Consider the following 19,068-nt stretch of genomic DNA (forward strand, 5'->3'; position numbering starts at 1 on the left):
CAAGTCAGGGTCTCTGATGACTCGCGAAAAGATGACCCGAGGGGGAGGAACTCAATAAAGTCACCTCTCAGACACCCTTTGGTTTCTCCTTGGCCTGTCGCATCTCTTTTTCCTCTTCCAAATTCTGACAAATCTCTTGTGGCGACTGCAGCGTCGACTTGCGGGAAACAATCCATTAAAGTTTGCAAGGAAATTGTGGAGGGCATGCAACTTTTTTTTAAAGGCAACATTCCACGCCAGTCTATAAATCCCAATAGTGAGCAAAAAGTGCTGCTTTGTTTCATCCTAGATTGAGCCGTAAGCATGACTTTGTGACAAAGGCCTTCCCAAAACTGTAATTTTCCATCCAGTCACAGCAATAAAGTGCGACAATATAGAGTTGTCATCAAATTTCCAGTCATTGGTTAAAATAAAAACAAACAAAAGTTCCTAAGACTTTTTTTTTCTAATACCATAAACATCTCCAGGAACCCGCATGAACTTTTACCCACAAATTGGCTAAATTTTACAGGTACTTTTCCTCGTTTTTCCTTAAACCTTATCTACAAATGACGCGACCTAACTGCGCTATCTAAAAATTAAATGCAGTCCTCCCTCACCAATGTTTGTCTACTCCTGCGACATAAGTACATAAAGTCCATTTTTGTGATTGCGTGCATGTTTAAACCAAACAGTACTACCCCCCTCTTCTTGTTGGTCCAGACAGCATGGCATCAGACGCGCCCAAGTGCCACTTTTCTTCCATTTTGCGGCTACTTTGCCTTTTTAAGCCCAAACAAATACCATCCCACCACGCCTTCTTTGATCCAATAAGATTTCAGCATCTCCGTGTACAACAGGTAGTCATGCACATGAATCCTACGCACATATTTAATTACTTCCTTTACCATTTACCATCTTTAAGGATTCATTTTTGTCCAAATAGCTTCTTTTTCACTTTCCTCCCTTCTCCATTTCTCTTTAATATTCACATTAAGAGTCCTAGGCAGTCACAAGACCACCCCGTCTCGCCTTATTAACACTCAAACGTGGGCCCCGTTAAGTGTAAACAAGCGCAAGAGGCCAGATTGGGGGGGGGCACATGTCCTTCCAAACATTTCCAAGGATGTGTCACCCCAACCCGGTTTAGGAGTAGAGCCGTTAACGCCAGCATGTGAGTGCCCAAATGCTGAGGGGTGGCCAGCGGCTATGCTTCCCTGAGACTCGCGGCCCCCCTTTTCATCAGAAAAACAAAAAAAGTACCCGGTCCTCACATCTGTTCGCCACACTAACAGGACCAGAATGCAAGCGTATTGCTTCATCAAAGCTGTGAATGCAAATCGGAAGCAAAAACAAAGATGTAAAAAACAAGTGACGTGTGTTTGGGAAATGAGTTCCTGGAGTCCTGCTGTATTGAAAAACGGTACCCTGAGAAGACAAGTTGGTTTCGGGTAGATAGACTCCAATGGGGTGTTTACGTTACAAAAACCTGGTAAAACTGTTTTTGACAAGAATTAATTGATGGACTAGTCCAGGGGTGTCAAACTCGGGTAGGTTCGCGGGCCACATTAGTGTCAACTCCATTTCATGTGGGCCGGACCATCTAATACAGAGGTAGGGAACCTATGGCTCGGGAGCCACATGTGGCTCTTTTGATGGGTGCATCTGGCTCTTTGCTAACCTGTGAGCTAAAATATGGAAATCGCTGGTGACCGAACTGAGATATTACATCTAGAACTGCTTTAATCTTCTTTTTTTTTGCAGTAGACTCTTCTGGAATGCATCCTCTCATTGATTAGCAACAGCATAAAAATCTTTTTAAAAAAATATTCTTTTTTTTTTCACTTTAAAAGTGGTGAAATTACAAAAAAATTTGAAAAGGCACTTGTTTACATGTATGTATTTTGACTTTTAAATTTGTAGTATGGCTCATAAGGAATAACATTGGAAAATATGAATTGTTTGTGGCTCTCTTCGTCAAAAATGTTCCCGACCCCTGATCTAATATTTAGATTTTTTTCTTAAATTGGAGTAAAAGAACGGGATCAAAATCCCTAAATAGTCAGTTTTTTATAGATCTAAAGCAATGTTTATTTGAGCTTTTTTCTTAGTAATGGAAAAATTATTTTAATCATGTTTTTCATTTTAAATGGAAACAAAACATATTTTTAATTATGTTCAATATTAAAGTGGAAAACGGAAAATATCTATATTTATTTTTAGATCTTACAAAATGCGCTTTATACTAAAAACACAAAAGAAATAAAATTGGATTGAATATATTGCAATGATTGATTTTAAAAGGGGGAAAATCAGGAAATGTAATGTACATCTATAACCATTTGAATTTGATCCTAAAACATAAAGTCGGCACTCATGATTTACTTTCTCGGGCCGCACAAAATGATGCCGCGGAACAGATTTGGCCCCCGGGCCGCCACTTTGACACTTGTGGACTAGTCAATACATCAGCATTTGAAACATTGAGTGGACTAATTGCTCATCAGATTTTCGGATCTTGTACATTTCGCCAATTTCGCGACCCGAAACAAATGAATAAAATAATCCTTCATCGACATTTCAGCGAAAAAGAGAAGCGTAATTTGGTCGGCAGAGCTGCAGTCCCTTGTTTTTTCAGGTGCAGATCTCGTACTTGTGCTAAGGCATTGTCTCGTTTATGCGAGACTTTTGGTCTTAGTTTTATGATCATTACGCTGTGAACTTGTTCACAGTTTTGAGATTCCACATGACCCTTCAAAGAACAACAGGTGCATGTCTCTGCAGAAACATGCAAGAAATAAGGTGGAAACAGTTCATTCTCATGACTGTTTCCATCTTGCGGTGAAAACTGCTTATGGTTGGAGAAGGCAAAGTTTGTAGCACATGTCGAGATGACAGCTTTTAGCGTAAAATAATTCCATTGCTGCCAAGAGTCAAATTTGATTCCCATACTCCCACTGTATAAAACTTTTTCAAGCGGGACCCATTTGTATCTGACTAACATCCTCCTGGGACAAACGACAGGCACACGATGTGTTTTTAATCTCCTTCTTTAAGCCTCGTCTTTCAAGACCATGTTGAAGCTCTTCTGTCTTGCCAATATAATCCGTACAAACGTCATTTGGGACAGATTCTCCGGCAATTATTGCACTTGGCAGCTAAGGTAATTCAGTTCAAGAACCCACTACTAGTCCTTTGTTTGACCAGGTGACTGCGACACTTTCCCAGCGCCAGTCGATATCCGCAGAACATCGTCATTAGTGTGAAGGCTCCTGCCTCCCAATAGCCTATATTTAAAACACACTCCAAACATTGATAAAGGGCGTCAGACCCCCAGCCGATGAATGCGCCCTCTGCTATTATCGCAGGTGCGATCGCTAACTGCTTTACATCTTAATTACCGGCTTTAATCGACCAGGGGCTGCACTTTGACTCCATTTATGAAATTCGGCTGCCAGATCCGAATAGAACAGTAGGATGGGGGCGAGGGAGAAACGCCCCCCGTGTATAAAAGGGTAACAAACAACAAAAGCAGAGTGCTGATGTCTTTGGGGCGATGTGGAGAGCTTGACAAGGAGAAAGGAGATTTTCACAACAGTTGCTTCTTCTTCATTTTGAAAATGATAAGGCAAATTGGCGTGTGGCAGGAAACCAATGGCAGGAGTGAAGGCGAATGAGTGGATGACAAACTGCCATTATGGCTCTATTGATGAAGTCAATGATCAATAGGACGATTGGTGGGAAAGAGGAAGAAGAATTTGAACAACTGAAGATCAATTCTTGGGATTGTTTGTCAAAAGCCTTTTTCACATTTGCGGTCAAAGCTAGTCTTGGCAACACAGAATAATAACGGGAATCAGAAACAATTCATTTTTGTTGGTTTGTCTTAATCCAGTTAGTTCCGGTCTAAGACAAGTTGGGTTCCCCAATTTTCGCCATTTAGATTGGTGGAAAAAAATGATTTGGCAAGTGATGTCGTCAGTTGCACATGGATGTACCCTAATTAAAAATGGATTCACCAAAGTTATATAAAATATGTTTTGATAAAAATCTGAATACTATAGATCAGGGGTCTCAAACTGGTCCTCAAAGGGCCGCAGTGGGTGCAGGTTTTCATTCCAACTCAACAAGAGGATACCTTTTGCAAGTGTAATCAGTTAATTAAAGTCAGGTGCTACTTATTTTAGAAGACACCTGATTGGTTCAAATGTCGGCACTGGATCTGTTGGAACAAAGACCAGGACCCACTGCGGCCCTCGGCGGAATCGGTTTGAGACACGTGCTATAGATAGATTTATTTATTTTTTAAGAAATACGAATCCGCTAACCAACGTCGACCTTGAGTGGCTTGAAGGATGCTTAAAAAAAGGACTATAATTATTATACCCATTGTATAAGTTTGTCATTACCCTAAAATGTAATTTCATTTTTTCAGCAGCTACAAATGCACAATCCTCATCAACGTATTCTTAAAGGTAACGTCTGAAGCAAGTCCAAAACGTGACATTCTGCTCTCCCCGCAGAGTGACGGATGACGGCTAACGATGGATGCTTCATCTCGCCGAGCTTCACGCGACAGAGACAGATGACATCAACGGCAAATGAATTACGGTGCATCCATTTATCAAGACAGGTCAATGGGAAAAATACAAATGAACGATTAACATATTTAGGCTTAATTAAGCTCAGGGCACAATAGATGAGCTTGTAACGGAGATGCACGTGTTCGAACAGGCTTTTCAAAGCACAAGGTTAGCTAGTAGAATATGAACACTAATTAGGGTTAATTGGCTAATTTTGCGGATGTCCTGCCCCATCAAGGTGAACATGAATACTAGAAATGTTTGACTAATTGGTTCCTGATTTAAATTGAATGGGAATTCACAAGTGTCGTGACATTTTTTTTACGAATACGTGTAGCACAATACTTAGATAAAAATAATATTTTACCTTATTTATTATTTTGCAACCCTTCATTATTTTTTTCCTCGACGTATGAAATTTTGAGAAGTACAGTGGTACCTCATCATACGACCGCTCGTCATACAAAATTCTCGTCTTACGGCGGAAATTTCGATCGAATAATTCGCCCGTCATGCGATCAAAATTTCGTGATGCGATCAAGCCAGGTCATTTTTGCATATCTTTCGTGTATAACAATATTTACGAGCACGGAACGATTAATTCAGACGAGTTTCTCCTAAGACCAGGAAACGCGCAACGCGCATGCAAAAATAGAGCTTTCTGGGTAATGAAGTACACTCGTGCACACAACACCCATAGGCAATGGCAACCTTTCTCAGAATAAAACTTCATTACCCACAATCAATATGTGGGTAAGCTCAACTATTGTATTTCCTGTTATTCTTTCTAAGGAAAGAAGCTCCCGCGATCGTTCTTTAAAGACTATTTCTCGTTGGCAAGTGGTCGTGCGTTACCCTATTGTGAGGACATTTGTGTGCATCATTTTCGGAATATTTTGAAGACAATACAACAGCAAACAGTCCATCGATAGCGAACGTGAGGGTGGAGGCGTGGCAAACCGCCAACCCGTAAAAAACGAAGGTAACAAAAGATTACAACAAAATTAGAATTCAGTTTTGTGTAAAGTTACATTAAACGTATGTTTGAGTGTCTGTATACATTAATCCAAGTTAATTTAAATTTGTTTGTTCCGTTTACGAGTGCGTTGTCGTGGGAAAAAAAGGTACCCCACCCCCCACACCCCCAAACGTCTCTGTCTCCCGTCGGCGAAATCTGCCCAATTTTAGTTAGATTAAACACATTTTATTACTATTAAACCACTAGTTATGTGTTACTTTGTTAATAGATGGCGAATTAGAAGAAATAAAACATTTTTTCCAATCCAATTAATTTGTTTTCCATTCATTTCAATGGAAAACGTCCGCTCGAGTTACGAGAATCTCGTCATACGAGCTCAGTTCCGGAACGGATTAAGCTCGTATCTCGAGGTACCACTGTATAAGTCAAGTAGAAAACCAAAATGCAAATCTTTGAAGATCCTCAAGACCACGATCAAATCCATCATAAACAAATGGAAATGACTTGGCACCACAACAAACTGACCAAGAGAGGGCCGCCCACCAAAACTCACGAACGAGGCAAGGAGGGCAATAATCAGTGAGGCTGCAAAGAGATCAAAGGTGACACTAAGAGATTTGCGAAAATAGACCCCACTATGAGTGGTCCACACCCAACACAGCTCATTTTCATTCCAAGAACAACAACCCCAAAGTGAAGCATGATTGTGGCAGAATTGTGAGTCGTTATTTTTTTTTATATTTAACATTTAAATTCATTTTCCCGAACATTTAGCCTCAGAAAGGTCGCGGGGGTGCGGGAGCCTGTCCCAGCAAGCCATGGGCACCAGGCTGGGGACACCCTGAATTGGTGGCCAGCCAATCACAGGGCAACCATTCACATTCATACATACGTAGGGGCGATTTAAAGTGTTCAACAATGCACATGTTTATTTTGAGTAATTTCCCATTAATTTTGCAGCATTTACGGGTTCACTTTCTCTTGATTTTCAGTAGCGTGTAGATTAAATGTTAGAGTTTGAGTACTACTTTAGTACGGGATTTTTGGGCCGCCTCCCTTGGATTTAGGTGTACCTAATGATATGGCCGATGGCTGTATATTATTGGGGTGAATTGAGCATAACAAGCAGCTGTCGGAGTTGACATATTGTCGAGGGATATGGGGACGGCGGCAAAGATGAAGAAGAAAAAGCCGGTGGTGGAAAAAAAAAAGGTAAATGAATATATGAGACAAGAGAAAACAAGGGGGGACGGATGGGTGAAGGAAGGAGGATGCGAGACGGGGGTGTCTAATGGTTGGGGTGGTGTGTGCAAGTGGGGGTTGCTAAGGTTGCAAGCAATTTCTCTTTGTTATCAAGTGAAATGACTCCGCAAATATGACAATAAATCACGGCGGGAATCAATCTGAGAGGAAGCGACTGTGAGCCGCTGATAATGCATCAATCAATATTTAATGTTTGGACTTTAATTAATCCACACAGGCACCCGGCATTCTTTAAGTGACAAAAGGGGAAGGAAAAGGGAGGAGGTGAGGAGACTGCGTTTGCATAGACTAGCTCTTATATCAAATGGAGACACCACAAGACCTCATCAGTCGTTGCGCTTGTGCAGCTTTATCACCTATGCTCTTAGTCCCAGGTGCTTGAAGTTGAACAAGTGGGCTCCAAAATATTCAAATACCAAACACTAGTAAGGTTTATGATAACATTAATAGAAATTAAGTCACGTTTCTCGCCCAAATTGCTGCGTTTTATTAATAATAGGTACGTGCCTGATTTTTTTTGGGTGAATAATAGGTACGTGCCTGATTTTTTTGGGGTGAATAATAGGTACGTGCCTGATTTTTTGGGGTGAATAATAGGTACGTGCCTGATTTTTTGGGGGTAAATAATAGGTACGTATCTGATTTTTTTGGGTTGAATAATAGGTACGTACCTGATTTTTTGGGGGTGAATAATAGGTACGTACCTGATTTTTTGGGGGGTGAATAATAGGTACATACCATATTTTTTGGGTGAATAATAGGTACATAACTGATTTTTTGGGTGAATAATAGGTACATACCATATTTTTTTGGTGAATAATAGGTACATACCTGATTTTTTTGGGTGAATAATAGGTACATAACTGATTTTTTGGGTGAATAATAGGTACATACCATATTTTTTTGGTGAATAATAGGTACATACCTGATTTTTTGGTGAAGCTGTTTTCTGGATATTTCCTTAGCTTATGCCCAAATCAACACAGGAGACGTCCGATTCGTTTGGCGTCAAGATAACCCAATGTAAATTCTGTGTGGTTAAACATAAAGGTAAAATAATCCAAATATTAGAAATAAAATGTGGTTTATGCATTTAAAAAAAGGTGAGTTTGTACATATCAGTGAATAAAACAAAAATGGTGCGCATGCTTTATGGGTATTTCAAACTAAATTCAAAATGACTTTTAAGTGCCGTGGTATAATAGTACAAAAAAGGCTGAATGCATGCAATCTTAAAAGAATATTTGACAGTGTCGACAATTTGTACATTTATGCAATTACTTATAACTTTCTTCTTTTTACCAATGCAAACCATACTAGTAGCACACCATGCAGTAGTTAAACACTTCCCTCCTGGAGTGCTACTGGGAATGTGACTTAAGAAAGAGCACCCACAAGATAGTGTTTGATTTGAAGGGGTTTATTATTAGGAGCAGAAATCTCTTATGAAGCCGCTCTGATCACACGGACATATCCCACAGGTACTAATTATCCAATTCGCTTCACAAAAAGGGCTTGTGGGAAAAAAAAAACATGAGACACTCCTGACATTTGGATGCCAGCAGAGATAATTAGGACACTGCTGAGAAGGAGGTCCTCAAGTTGAGAAAATAATAAGACACCTTACTTGAGCAAAGTGTCCAGTATATCATCACAAGCGAGCCGGATACGTGTTTGGACAATTATTTGGAAGGTGGCTTATGAATGTGGATAAAAGGCTCATTGGAGTGACATTCTTGACCACATGTACTTTTGTTGTGCTGTCCCGTAGATTTAAACATCTTTTATCTGCAAAGCCATCTGGATGTGGGCAGTGTGTTTCAAAGTCCTTCAAGGTACCAAGCACGAACTAGCAATTTGTGGGAATCGGCCTGTGAAATATTAGCGGAAGCCTTTACCCGACTTAATGACGACTTGGGGTTCAGTGATGATGTTGGCGCTGTGGTCAATTTCATCTACTCACCAAATACGGTGCAACATCCAGGAGATACGATAGGCTAAATATGCCTGTTTGAAATTAAAAAGTACACAACACAGATTTAATCCCATTACCCTATTCGCCATGTTGCAAGAGTCAGTTAGGTTAGTTTTACCTTGAAGGACTTTGAAATAGACTTCCCTGTTGACCATGTTGGCAGTCAGTTAAGTTAGTTTTTAGTTGTCTAGATTGTTTTCACTTAAATTGTTTGATCCTGTAAACCTCAGCCTAACGTTCACTTTATTAATGATTGCAATTCCCCTTAACAAGTGATAATAAACCATACAAATGCAACGTGGCACATATTTACTCACATACATAGGGTCATACCTGTCATCCTCGGCCAATTGCTTCCCTTATTGATGATTGCAATTCCCCTTATAAAGCGATAAAAAAAAACCTACAAATGCAACGGGGCACATATTTACTCACATGGGCGCACGTAAAAGTCTAAAATTTTCTCCAAAGTGGACGGCTATATTTATATAGTGAAAATTCCAATAGCATGACGTTTTCGTCTGCGACCAGTGACCGAAACGATCTGGATTAGAGCCGAAATAGGTAAAACGAGATCGGTTTTACAAAAAACGGACAAAAACATTCGTACAAAAGTTGTTATTCGGCGGACACAATTTGAAATGATCAAAAACGTATAAAATACGGGAAAAAAGTATAAGTTAACAGGTATGTTGATCATCCCGCCAAGCAAATTCTGTTTTTTTTTTATCAAAACATTTTACTGAAGCCTGCTTTGACCGAGTGATAAATGACAGATAGCCAATGAGGGTTGTTAACAACGATATACGCAGTGTTTGTGTTTGGCCTACGGATTTGGGGGGGAAACACTTTCCAGAAAATAAATCAAATAATAGAAGCAACTTGGTTGTTTCAACACTGCAGAGGAAGGCTGAATGGAACAATCCTATTTAACTGACATTTATAACAGTTGTCAAGTCATTTCCTGCAGTCGTGGTTCATGTTTTTGCAATAACCTCCATGAATGATGTAAAAAGATATTATGATACTTCCTCCTGTTTTTTATGATCAGACTTTTCTGTCATTTCTACACACTCGAGTGGAAGCTCTCTACTATTTTTAAGCAAATAAACACCAGTGGCAATGTGAGATTAATAATATTTGTTGTTGTTTTTGTTGTGTCAATGAATTTCAATTTCTTTACATGATATTTATCCTCAAAGAAGAAGTAAAGTCTCCACCATGGAAGTTGCTTACAATGGGCCAGTGTTAGAGAAGAGAGAGAGAGAGAGAGAGACAGTTGGCAACTTAACATATCCCATTGGTCACGTTCATTAACAGAAAAATGAGACCCGATGTAACAAGCTTTACTGAAAGCGTTCCAGTTACTCTGTCTGATTTATTGGCCTGAAACACTGCAGCGGCAACATGACCAGGCCAAAAAACAAAGAGCAACACTGTCGGTCGGGACGTTGTAGCAAGTGCGTCTAAAAAAACCTTGCAAAAACTTCTCTTGAATGAAAGTTGTGGGGTCCACACTTTAACGTATTCACTTCCGTTAAGAGTGATTGGCATCAAATCCATTTGAACTGGGACGGTTAGCATTGAGCGATCATGTTTTACCGTGTGCGGTCGATTGGTCGCCAGTCTTTTGGTCTCCGGTCTTTTGGTCTCCGGTCTTTTGATTGCCCGAACCGTGACAACGGGCGACCAAAAGACCGGTGACCAAAAGACCGGCGACAAAACAAGGTAAAACAACACGGTCTACGCATGAATAAAAGCCAACAATGGCCATGAGCAGTTTCACTGAGCCGACGTGTGAGAGTAGAAGAGTTTGTATGTACATGCGTTGTCCCTTTAAGAAGCTACGTCAGTCAGGGTCTTAACAAGTTCTCCAACAAAAAACAATAAAAGTCCGGGAAATTTGGAGCTTTTCTTTAGCCTAATAATTACTAGGGCATTAAGTATGACTAAATAGTCATTCGCAGTTTGTATTTAGGGAATTTGAGCAACGATTTAAATGGTAATTATCAATAACCTTCCGGGCGACCAAAAGACCGGCGACTAAAAGATCGGCGACCAAAAGACCGGCGACCAATCGACCGTGTACCATGTTTTACTGCCATTGACGATCAAATGATCGCTGCCATGAGTTGAAAAGTGTGCAATTTAAAGCGTTTCTGTCTATGGTGTGTCGGGGGGGAGTGAAAAGCAGGAAATCTCCAAATCGGACCACACACACCATTATGCTTCCCTTTAGGGTCAGCCGAGTCAAGAACATTTGTCTAAGGGTCAAAGGTACATCCTGCAAAGTTGAACTTGGGGCAAGCACACATTTTTACGATGTTTCTATCAAAACTGAGATTTCTTATCTTGGAGATGTCTGACCAGTCTTTCCAACACTAAACAAGTCAAACTGTTTACCGCAGGTGACAGTACACAGTCAGGGGTTAAGTGCTGTCTAGCTGGACGAGAGCCCGACAAACAAGATTTAAAGCCTCGGCACCCCCCCTGGGCTGCCCCGACCTGCCACAAGCTGAGAGTTGCTCATAAAAGAGACAGGACCGGGGTCATGCTAAAACAGTCTGACAGAAACCAAGAGCACGTGTGCCATGATGTCATTTGCTTTAATGGACTCATGAATTCCTCAGTCGATGTGTAACGGATTGAAGAACTTAAAAAATGTGCTGGATAATTGCGTGTAAATTCTTTATCCTACTTACGTGTAAGTTTTGAACTCTGCAATGTTGTCAACTTTTGGTAGCAACTCAAAGGCAAAATGGCCGACACCCTGTGTGATTTTAGACTGACACTATTTTATAGCTGTCGATATTGATTCTGAGGTGTGCGGTCGATTGGTCGCCGGTCTTTTGGTCGCCGTCTTTTGGTCGCCGTCTTTTGGTCGCCGTCTTTTGGTCGCCGTCTTTTGGTCGCCGTCTTTTGGTCGCCGTCTTTTGGTCGCCGTCTTTTGGTCGCCCCGACCGCGACAACGGGCGACCAAAAGACCGGCGACCAAAAGACCGATGACCAACAGACCAGCAACAAAACAAGGTAAAACAACACGGTCTACGCATCAATAAAAGCCAACAATGGCCATGAGCCGACGTGTGAGTGTATAAGAGTTTGTATGTACATGCGTTGTCCCTTTAAGAAGCTACGTCAGTCAGGGTCGTAACAAGTTCTCCAACAAAAAACAATAAAAGTCCGCAAAATGTGGAGCTTTTCTTTAGCCTAATAATTAATAGGGCATTAAGTATGACTAAATAGTAATTCGCAGTTTGTATTTAGGAAATTTCAGCAACGATTTAAATGGTAATTATCAATAACCTTCCGGGCGACCAAAAGACCGGCGACCAATCGACCGTGTACCTGATTCTGACACCTAGCTTTGCAGGAACTGGCCATTTTTTGGGGTGGTGGTGTGGGATATATTTAAACATTATAACACCAAATTGTCGCATCCCTGGAATTATTCTGAACTCCCGCACAATCGCCAAATAATGACTTCCTATGCATTGATTTTTGTGTCCTGTCATAATGAGCAAGCGTGGCAGTTACGTGTCAATTGGACGCACTTGGTTCATTTGGCGAACCTAACTGTCTGCATTTGATTTAGTAATGCCTGAAATTATTTTGATTTTCCAGATAAAAACACTTCCTCAATCTCGGCTTTAATCCATATTGATGTGGAAAACACGGACAGTAAACATGGTGGAAAGCATTTAATTCCTTCTCTTCTTAAAGAAAAATGTGTATTTCCTCTGAAATGTCTTGAAGCAGATGGAAATGTGTCAGTCCGGCAGTAGGGGATAAATTTAATCTGACTAAGATTATCATGCTTTGATTTGACCCCAGATTAAGATTGCGGCCGGGCATTTTCAATAATTATTCTCTGCTTGAATTAAACGTATCCTCTTAACACGGAAAAACATACGCTGGCTGGAACATCTGCACCATCACATCTTTTAATCTCAAAATATTCATTAAACCACGCAGGAAAGTTCGGCATGCACAGATAATGATGTCAACTGTAAACCGTCAAAGCTCAGTTACAATTCAAGGTTAATTTGATTTTATATAATATATACATATATAAAGGAGTATAAAAAGAGCTGCTAATATTACCTTGAAGTTGAAGTCTTTTTTTTTGGTCAATGAAAACCACATCTTTAGCAAGTCCATATCCGTGGAACGTTGTTGTTTAGTAAAACTGAATGGAAAAAAAGTATTTTATTTGTCTTAGTTGTTATAGCGGATAAAAACATCAATTTAAACCAGTATTTCCAGTGAGTGGCTGCCTAAGATAAGTGCACACATTTTAGCCAATTAACTCTGATTATTTCAAATTGCCTACCCTTTAGTATGTGTGGGTAGAACTGATATCCAAAAATGGATGAGCCTGTAAGTGGTGTCATTTTCTGTGTTTAAACATTTTGCCATGATCAAAGGTCGAATAAATAATTTGATCGACCATCTTTTACATGAAGCTCATTTATACTAGTCTTTCTCTTTGAAGTACATTTACAGAATTGTGTACAAATTTATGGAAGACTTAGGTTTCAAATACATTTTTTTCCAATTTACATCTTTCAACAAACCTGACTGACCTATTTTTTTCTCTTGTGAAAAGATTCCTCTAGGGCAAGGGTGTCAGACTCGGGTTGGACGCTTTAACGTCAACTTGATTTCACATGGGCCGAACCATTTTAGAAATAATATTTAGATTTTTTTATTTATAAATGGATTAAAAGAACTGTATTAAAAGCCCTGAATATTCCGTTTTTTATAGATCTAAAACAATGTTTATTTTACCTTTTTTATATATATTTTTAGATTTTACAAAATTATTTTTGAACTAAAAACACAGAAAAAATGGATTAAAAAATTACAATTATTGATTTAAAATGGGGAAAATCAGGAAATTTAATATACATATATACTCTTCATTTTAATTTGATCCTAAAAGAGAAAGTCGACACATGATTTACTTTCCCGGGCCACACAAAATGATGCGGCGGGCCAGATTTGGCCCTCGGGCCGCCACTTTGACACATGTGCTCTAGGTTCTCCCACAGTATCTCTATGGGGTTGAAGTCAGGACAATTGACTGAAATGAAAATAGCATAGAACACTAATATGACATTGCTTCACATTTAGAGAAATGATGCATGGGCGACCAAATCCCTATCACTATTATTTTGCCATTTTTATACCCGACAGCTAAACACACACCCAAAAACGAACAAATTCTGTCTTTCTCAAGCAATTAGAAAAGATCTTTTCCTTTAACGACAACAGTCCGAAAACGGTGTAGTCAATTTTATCCCCTCTTTCATTTTGCGACCTTTTCTAAAGAACAGACAGATTGAAAAATGTGGGAAAACTGTCTTTCAGGCTGCAGTGGTTACAATCATGTCCGCTGCTTTCTGTTGACAGCTTGTACGGCCCTGCAGATGGGATCGTTATGTTATAGCATTGTTGGACCCTTTGGGTTGATTTAATTGGAGTGAGAAAAAGGCATCTCTTTGCAGCCAGGCCATCACGTGGACAATAGCCTGGAACTTATCTACCGTCCCGCCTGCCCCGCGTCAAACATCCATTGTCTTAATTGTGTGGAGGACAATCCCAGCCAGCGAGCCTTGTTTGCAAACTGTATTGAGCCTCCTTCTTTTTAGAGGTGGGCTCCTCTTCCTGTTATAAATTAGCCCCCCCACTTATACCCGGCCTGCTTAAGCTAAGCGCCCAGTCTTCATTTTTTTTCCCTTCCCTTTTTATTGTAACACTTGGCATTGAAATAACTCTCACGTGGTGACCCTCCTCTTTTCAGGTCAGGCACCACCAAATAAGCTGCGTGTAAAAACATTTACCTGCTTCCACAATGGTCCCACTTTATCTGATAAGTGCTGACAAAGACAGCGGGTCAAGCTTAATACCTCCTTCTCGGCGGCAGATTCGATCACCTCCTCCTTTTCTTCTTATCACTACAGAAATGACACGGTGTAATTCTATTATGCTTTCATAAAGGGCCAAAAAAGCGATTAAAAGAGGAAAACATATGTTTTACAAGTCATTAAGCGTAGATCTTTGCCGTGGGGTTTGATTTGTACTATAAAGCCCTTGGTGGGTGTCAATGATGAATTCATTTTTAAAGAGATTCTATCTGGTGTTTCAATGGAAAGAAAAAAAAACATCTCCATCTGGTCAAGTGTGAAGTAGGACAGAGTGAGATTAGAGAATGTACTACTGTGTTATCTTATCTCAGCTTAATGTCTGCACAATCAATGGCCCTTCCCAACAAGTGGTTCATTAAAAGGCAATGTTTTAATTCCCGAGGAACTGCAGCTCAAAAGTGGGTTATGGATTCAGGGTGCCGTCAAAATGGATTTGTGGAAAACTGCGAAATTAACTTCAACTCATTCAACAAGAACATACATTAAGGCAAAGGTCTACATCTTTATCGAGGCTGGTAAAGAACAGTCTGTCAGAAAGAAAAGGCTTTTTGCGCGAGGGGCTTGTACACGACTTATAATGCTGGAAAACTGCAAAGTTCACTATATTCTGTGTTAGCGTTGTTTATACAATTCAGATCCACGTGAATGTTTTATTTTTTTAAGTACAGTGAAATTTTACAGGCAAAAAAAAAATCATTTTTTGATATAGTCTCATCTTGATTGTTGATCATGATTTTGTTGTTGTTGTTTTTATTAACTGGTAATTTTATGTAACGGTGTTTACTGTTGTATATTAGCATACAGCTAGCGCACGGGTCAAAGTGGCGGCCCGGGGGCCAAATCTGGACCGCCGCATCATTTTGTGTGGCCCGGGAAAGTAAATCATGAGTGCCGACTTTCTGTTTTAAGATCAAATTAAAATGAAGAGTATTGATGTATATTAAATTTCCTGATTTTTTTCCCTTTTAAATTAATAATTGTAATTTTTTAATCAATTTTTTATGTGTTTTTAGTTCAAAAATCATTTTGTAAAATCTAAAAAAGTTAAAATAAACATTGTTTTAGATCTATAAAAATTGAATATTCAGGGCTTTTAATCCAGTTCTTTTAATCAATGTATTTTAAAAAAAATCTAAATATTATATCTAAAATGGTCCGGCCCACATGAAATCGAGTTGACGTTAACGCGGCCCGCGAACCCACCCGAGTCTGACACCCCTAAGTTAGCAGGTGCTCGAGAAATGAAATGTACTTTTGCATTTTAGTGCATAATATAATTAATCAAGCAGTTTGATTCTGCGTATTCAGATCTTAAGTAACTAATTAAACATGACACCCAGCACTTGGTGAAACAAAATTATTTTTTTCTGACTGCTGGAAATGGCTAAATCTTTCCTACTTCCCCACTACTCTAAAAGAAGTCCAACTTCATTCACCGTCTTTTTGAGTCTGTATCCGTTTTAGCTACCGCAACCAAGATGGCGCCGTTCAAGTGGCAGCCGGCGGCGGTAGCTCCGTCCACTCTTGCTCGTTTTGTGTTTTTGCTGCTTTTCTTTCTTAATGATTTGATTTGGTCATTCTTAATGATCCCATTTACTTTTATTGGCTTTGTACTTTGTGTTTTTGCTTTGTTGTTCTGTCTAATCACCCTCTGCTACTGTCACAATAAAATTTCCTGAATACGAGATGAATAAAGTTATCCAATCCAATACACATAATTCAAGATTCTGTTCATGTCGTAATTATCAATTTTTTTAGCTAAATTCAAAACCCTCAAATTGTTTCTACCTTTGCAACTTTTCCTCCTACTGGCATCAACTTTCAATGGTTACAAAGTCAGTAAAAAAAGTTCAAATCTGACAATGCTGATTATACTGAACAACAAAGGACGGTTGTTACATGTAGATTCAAGTGGCCTAAACAGCCGCAAATCAAGGCCTCGCCATTTCTCACCACCCTTTTATGAATCTACATGAGCATCCAAACAGGTGAGAACCCCCCTACCTCCCGTTTACCCGCCCATCCCACCTCGCCATCAATAATTCATGGCGCTCCCGCTGCCGGCGTTGTTCTCACGCCGCCGGCAGCCGCCTAGAAGGGCCGCGGCGGCATAAACCTGCTGGCTGCCAATACGGCGTCATGCTTGGAATCGCAATGGCCCGGGCCCTGGCTCCTATCCATCACGCCGGGCCTGTCGGGGTATGCCTCAAATAATATTAAAACCCAAAGCTGTAAATCTGAAGGACGCACAGGGGGGTGTCGTGTAATTACGCGTCGGAAACAAGAAGCGTGGCTGAGCATTCTGCTGTGGAGTGAGAAGACTGTGTATGGAGTTGACTCCAAAGGAGGAGGTTGATTATAGGAGGAAGCGCCTTTTCTGTGGTCGTGTGGTTATGTTGGGGGAAACAGGGTGGGATTGCCTACGAAGCATTCCCACAAGAATTGTGTGCATACTCTCGATAGAAGAAAGTCAGGGTATCAAGATGCACGAGGGTTTTATTATTATTATTAATTTGCCAGGTCAGGGCAACCTGAAAGCGCAGATGAAGAAAATAACGAGGAAGAAGAGGAGCATGTGCTGTTAAGTGCAAGCAGGCCGCCGCATGACATGTTTGCAGTCTTGTCCTCTTCAGATGTTTCACCCGCGCTGATCCACTTCAAACGCTCTGCTGATAGCACTTGTTTTCTCCTTGACACTTCCTTTCTTTTCATCGAGGCCACATGCAGCAAAACATGATGGTTTCTTTCACAAATATTAAATGGAATCATGTTTTTGTTGTTGTTGTTCGCTAGCAAAGGACTTTTTTACGCTAAACTCTTTGTGGTACGGAGAAGAGTGGTCTGAAAAAGAGAAGCTTAACATGCGGGAAGAAACTATTTTCTGATAAAACACCTGGATGGGGAAAACTTTCAGATCAAGTCGGTTTCTTCATCTCATTTTGGTGTTGTTTTTACAGTGACTTTTTTAGACATCGTAAACGAGGCTGACTTTGTACTTTGTGCTTTTTGCTTTGTTGTTCTGCGGCCTTTGACTAACTTATGACTATGCCTTTTCTTGCTACTGTCACAATGAAATATCCCGAATACGGGATGAATAAAGTTATCCAATCCAATTAATACTTTTCAGTGATAGTTGTCGATTATAAAAGAAAGCCCTTTCAAAAAAGAAGAAAGTTGACAAAGTACTTTTGCATAAACGAGGCTGACTTTGTAATTAATACTTTTCAGTGATAGTTGTCGATTATAAAGGAAAGCCCTTTCAAAAAAGAAGAAAGTTGACAAAAGTACTTTTGTACGATGTTTTGCCATGACCCCAGAAGGTGAAAATTGCTGGGTCTTCGTCAACCAATCCCATTCTATTCCAGTGTTGTTTACTTGTAAGTAGCCTTTTTTAATTTATTTTATTTTATTTTTACTGATTCCTGACACTACCACCTAAGTGGGAAATTGCAGGGTCGACTTTGTTCTTCTATACAGTGTTGGTTCTGTTTATACACAAAGACGAAAAACTTTTACAGGCAATATATAAATGGCTTCAATTGCTGCCCAAGAACGAGGACCAATGCCAGTTTGACTTTGTCCAGCATAGTATGTTGGTGCTGTTTATACAGAACTGTGATATGGAAAAAAGCTGGAAATTATCAACTTTTATAGGCTTCCACTATTCCTGTCAGGGGAAAAAAAAGTTGGATTTTCTTCAATCACCCAAACTGGGTCCGGGAAAACCACAGAAAAGCAACTCAATATTTTTTTTATTATTTTGTTTAATTTATTGGGTGTCATTGAAGCCGCTGTTTTGATGGCAGTTGGGAAATGAACGAATGCGATTGCGGAGAGGAAATTGAGCAAAGTGCAGTAATGGGCACACTGGATGGATCACACAACTGACAAACTTCTGATTTTGCGGCGCCCTTGTCGAAAAAAATGAAAGAATTTGATTCTGTACGTAAAGTATGAATAAGCTACAACGTGCCCATCATGCAGAACAACCCCATGGACTGGACCGGACCCCTTAGTGGGCCCGCCTGCCTCAGATTTGACACCTCTGCCAAAGACTAAAACTTTTTGAAAGGACTTTCTGCCATCATTCCCTTCCTGGATGTATTTAGCAAGGCAGTGCTTGCGTGCTGGCCAATGATGAGATTTGATCCACCATGCTGGATGATCCTCACCTGATATCCTGCGCCAAGGCAGACGCTTAAGCAGGTTAACTTCTAAGTCCTAAGAAGCGAGGACACCCTGCTTCCTCTTGCCCTCGAAATACGGTGAAACTATGCCTAAGATGGCGTTTTAACCGAGGGATAAACTCTTCAAAGTGACAGCAGGTGAGGATTCTGTCATTTTGATGTTGAGACAGGC

General features: G+C 40.1%; 1 protein-coding gene across 4 annotated transcripts in view; it reads right to left on the reverse strand.

Moving 5' to 3' along the window:
* Nucleotides 1–19,068, reverse strand: part of LOC144065638 (uncharacterized) — a 179,867-nt gene that overhangs the window by 6,659 nt on the left and 154,140 nt on the right. Inside the window, exons 5-7 of one of the 4 annotated variants that reach the window (XM_077588647.1) lie at nucleotides 14,626–14,739; nucleotides 12,884–12,968; nucleotides 7,730–7,834 (exon numbers count right to left, since the gene is read on the reverse strand). In XM_077588647.1, the coding sequence (XP_077444773.1) occupies nucleotides 14,648–14,739 (92 nt within the window). In that variant the 3' untranslated portion in view covers nucleotides 7,730–7,834; nucleotides 12,884–12,968; nucleotides 14,626–14,647. The remainder of the gene's footprint in view (nucleotides 1–7,729; nucleotides 7,835–12,883; nucleotides 12,969–14,625; nucleotides 14,740–19,068) is intronic. The other 3 variants (XM_077588656.1, XM_077588654.1, XM_077588655.1) reach the window with 3 other exon arrangements.

This window comes from Stigmatopora argus, chromosome 2, assembly GCF_051989625.1.
Source record: "Stigmatopora argus isolate UIUO_Sarg chromosome 2, RoL_Sarg_1.0, whole genome shotgun sequence".
NCBI lineage: Eukaryota > Metazoa > Chordata > Actinopteri > Syngnathiformes > Syngnathidae > Stigmatopora > Stigmatopora argus.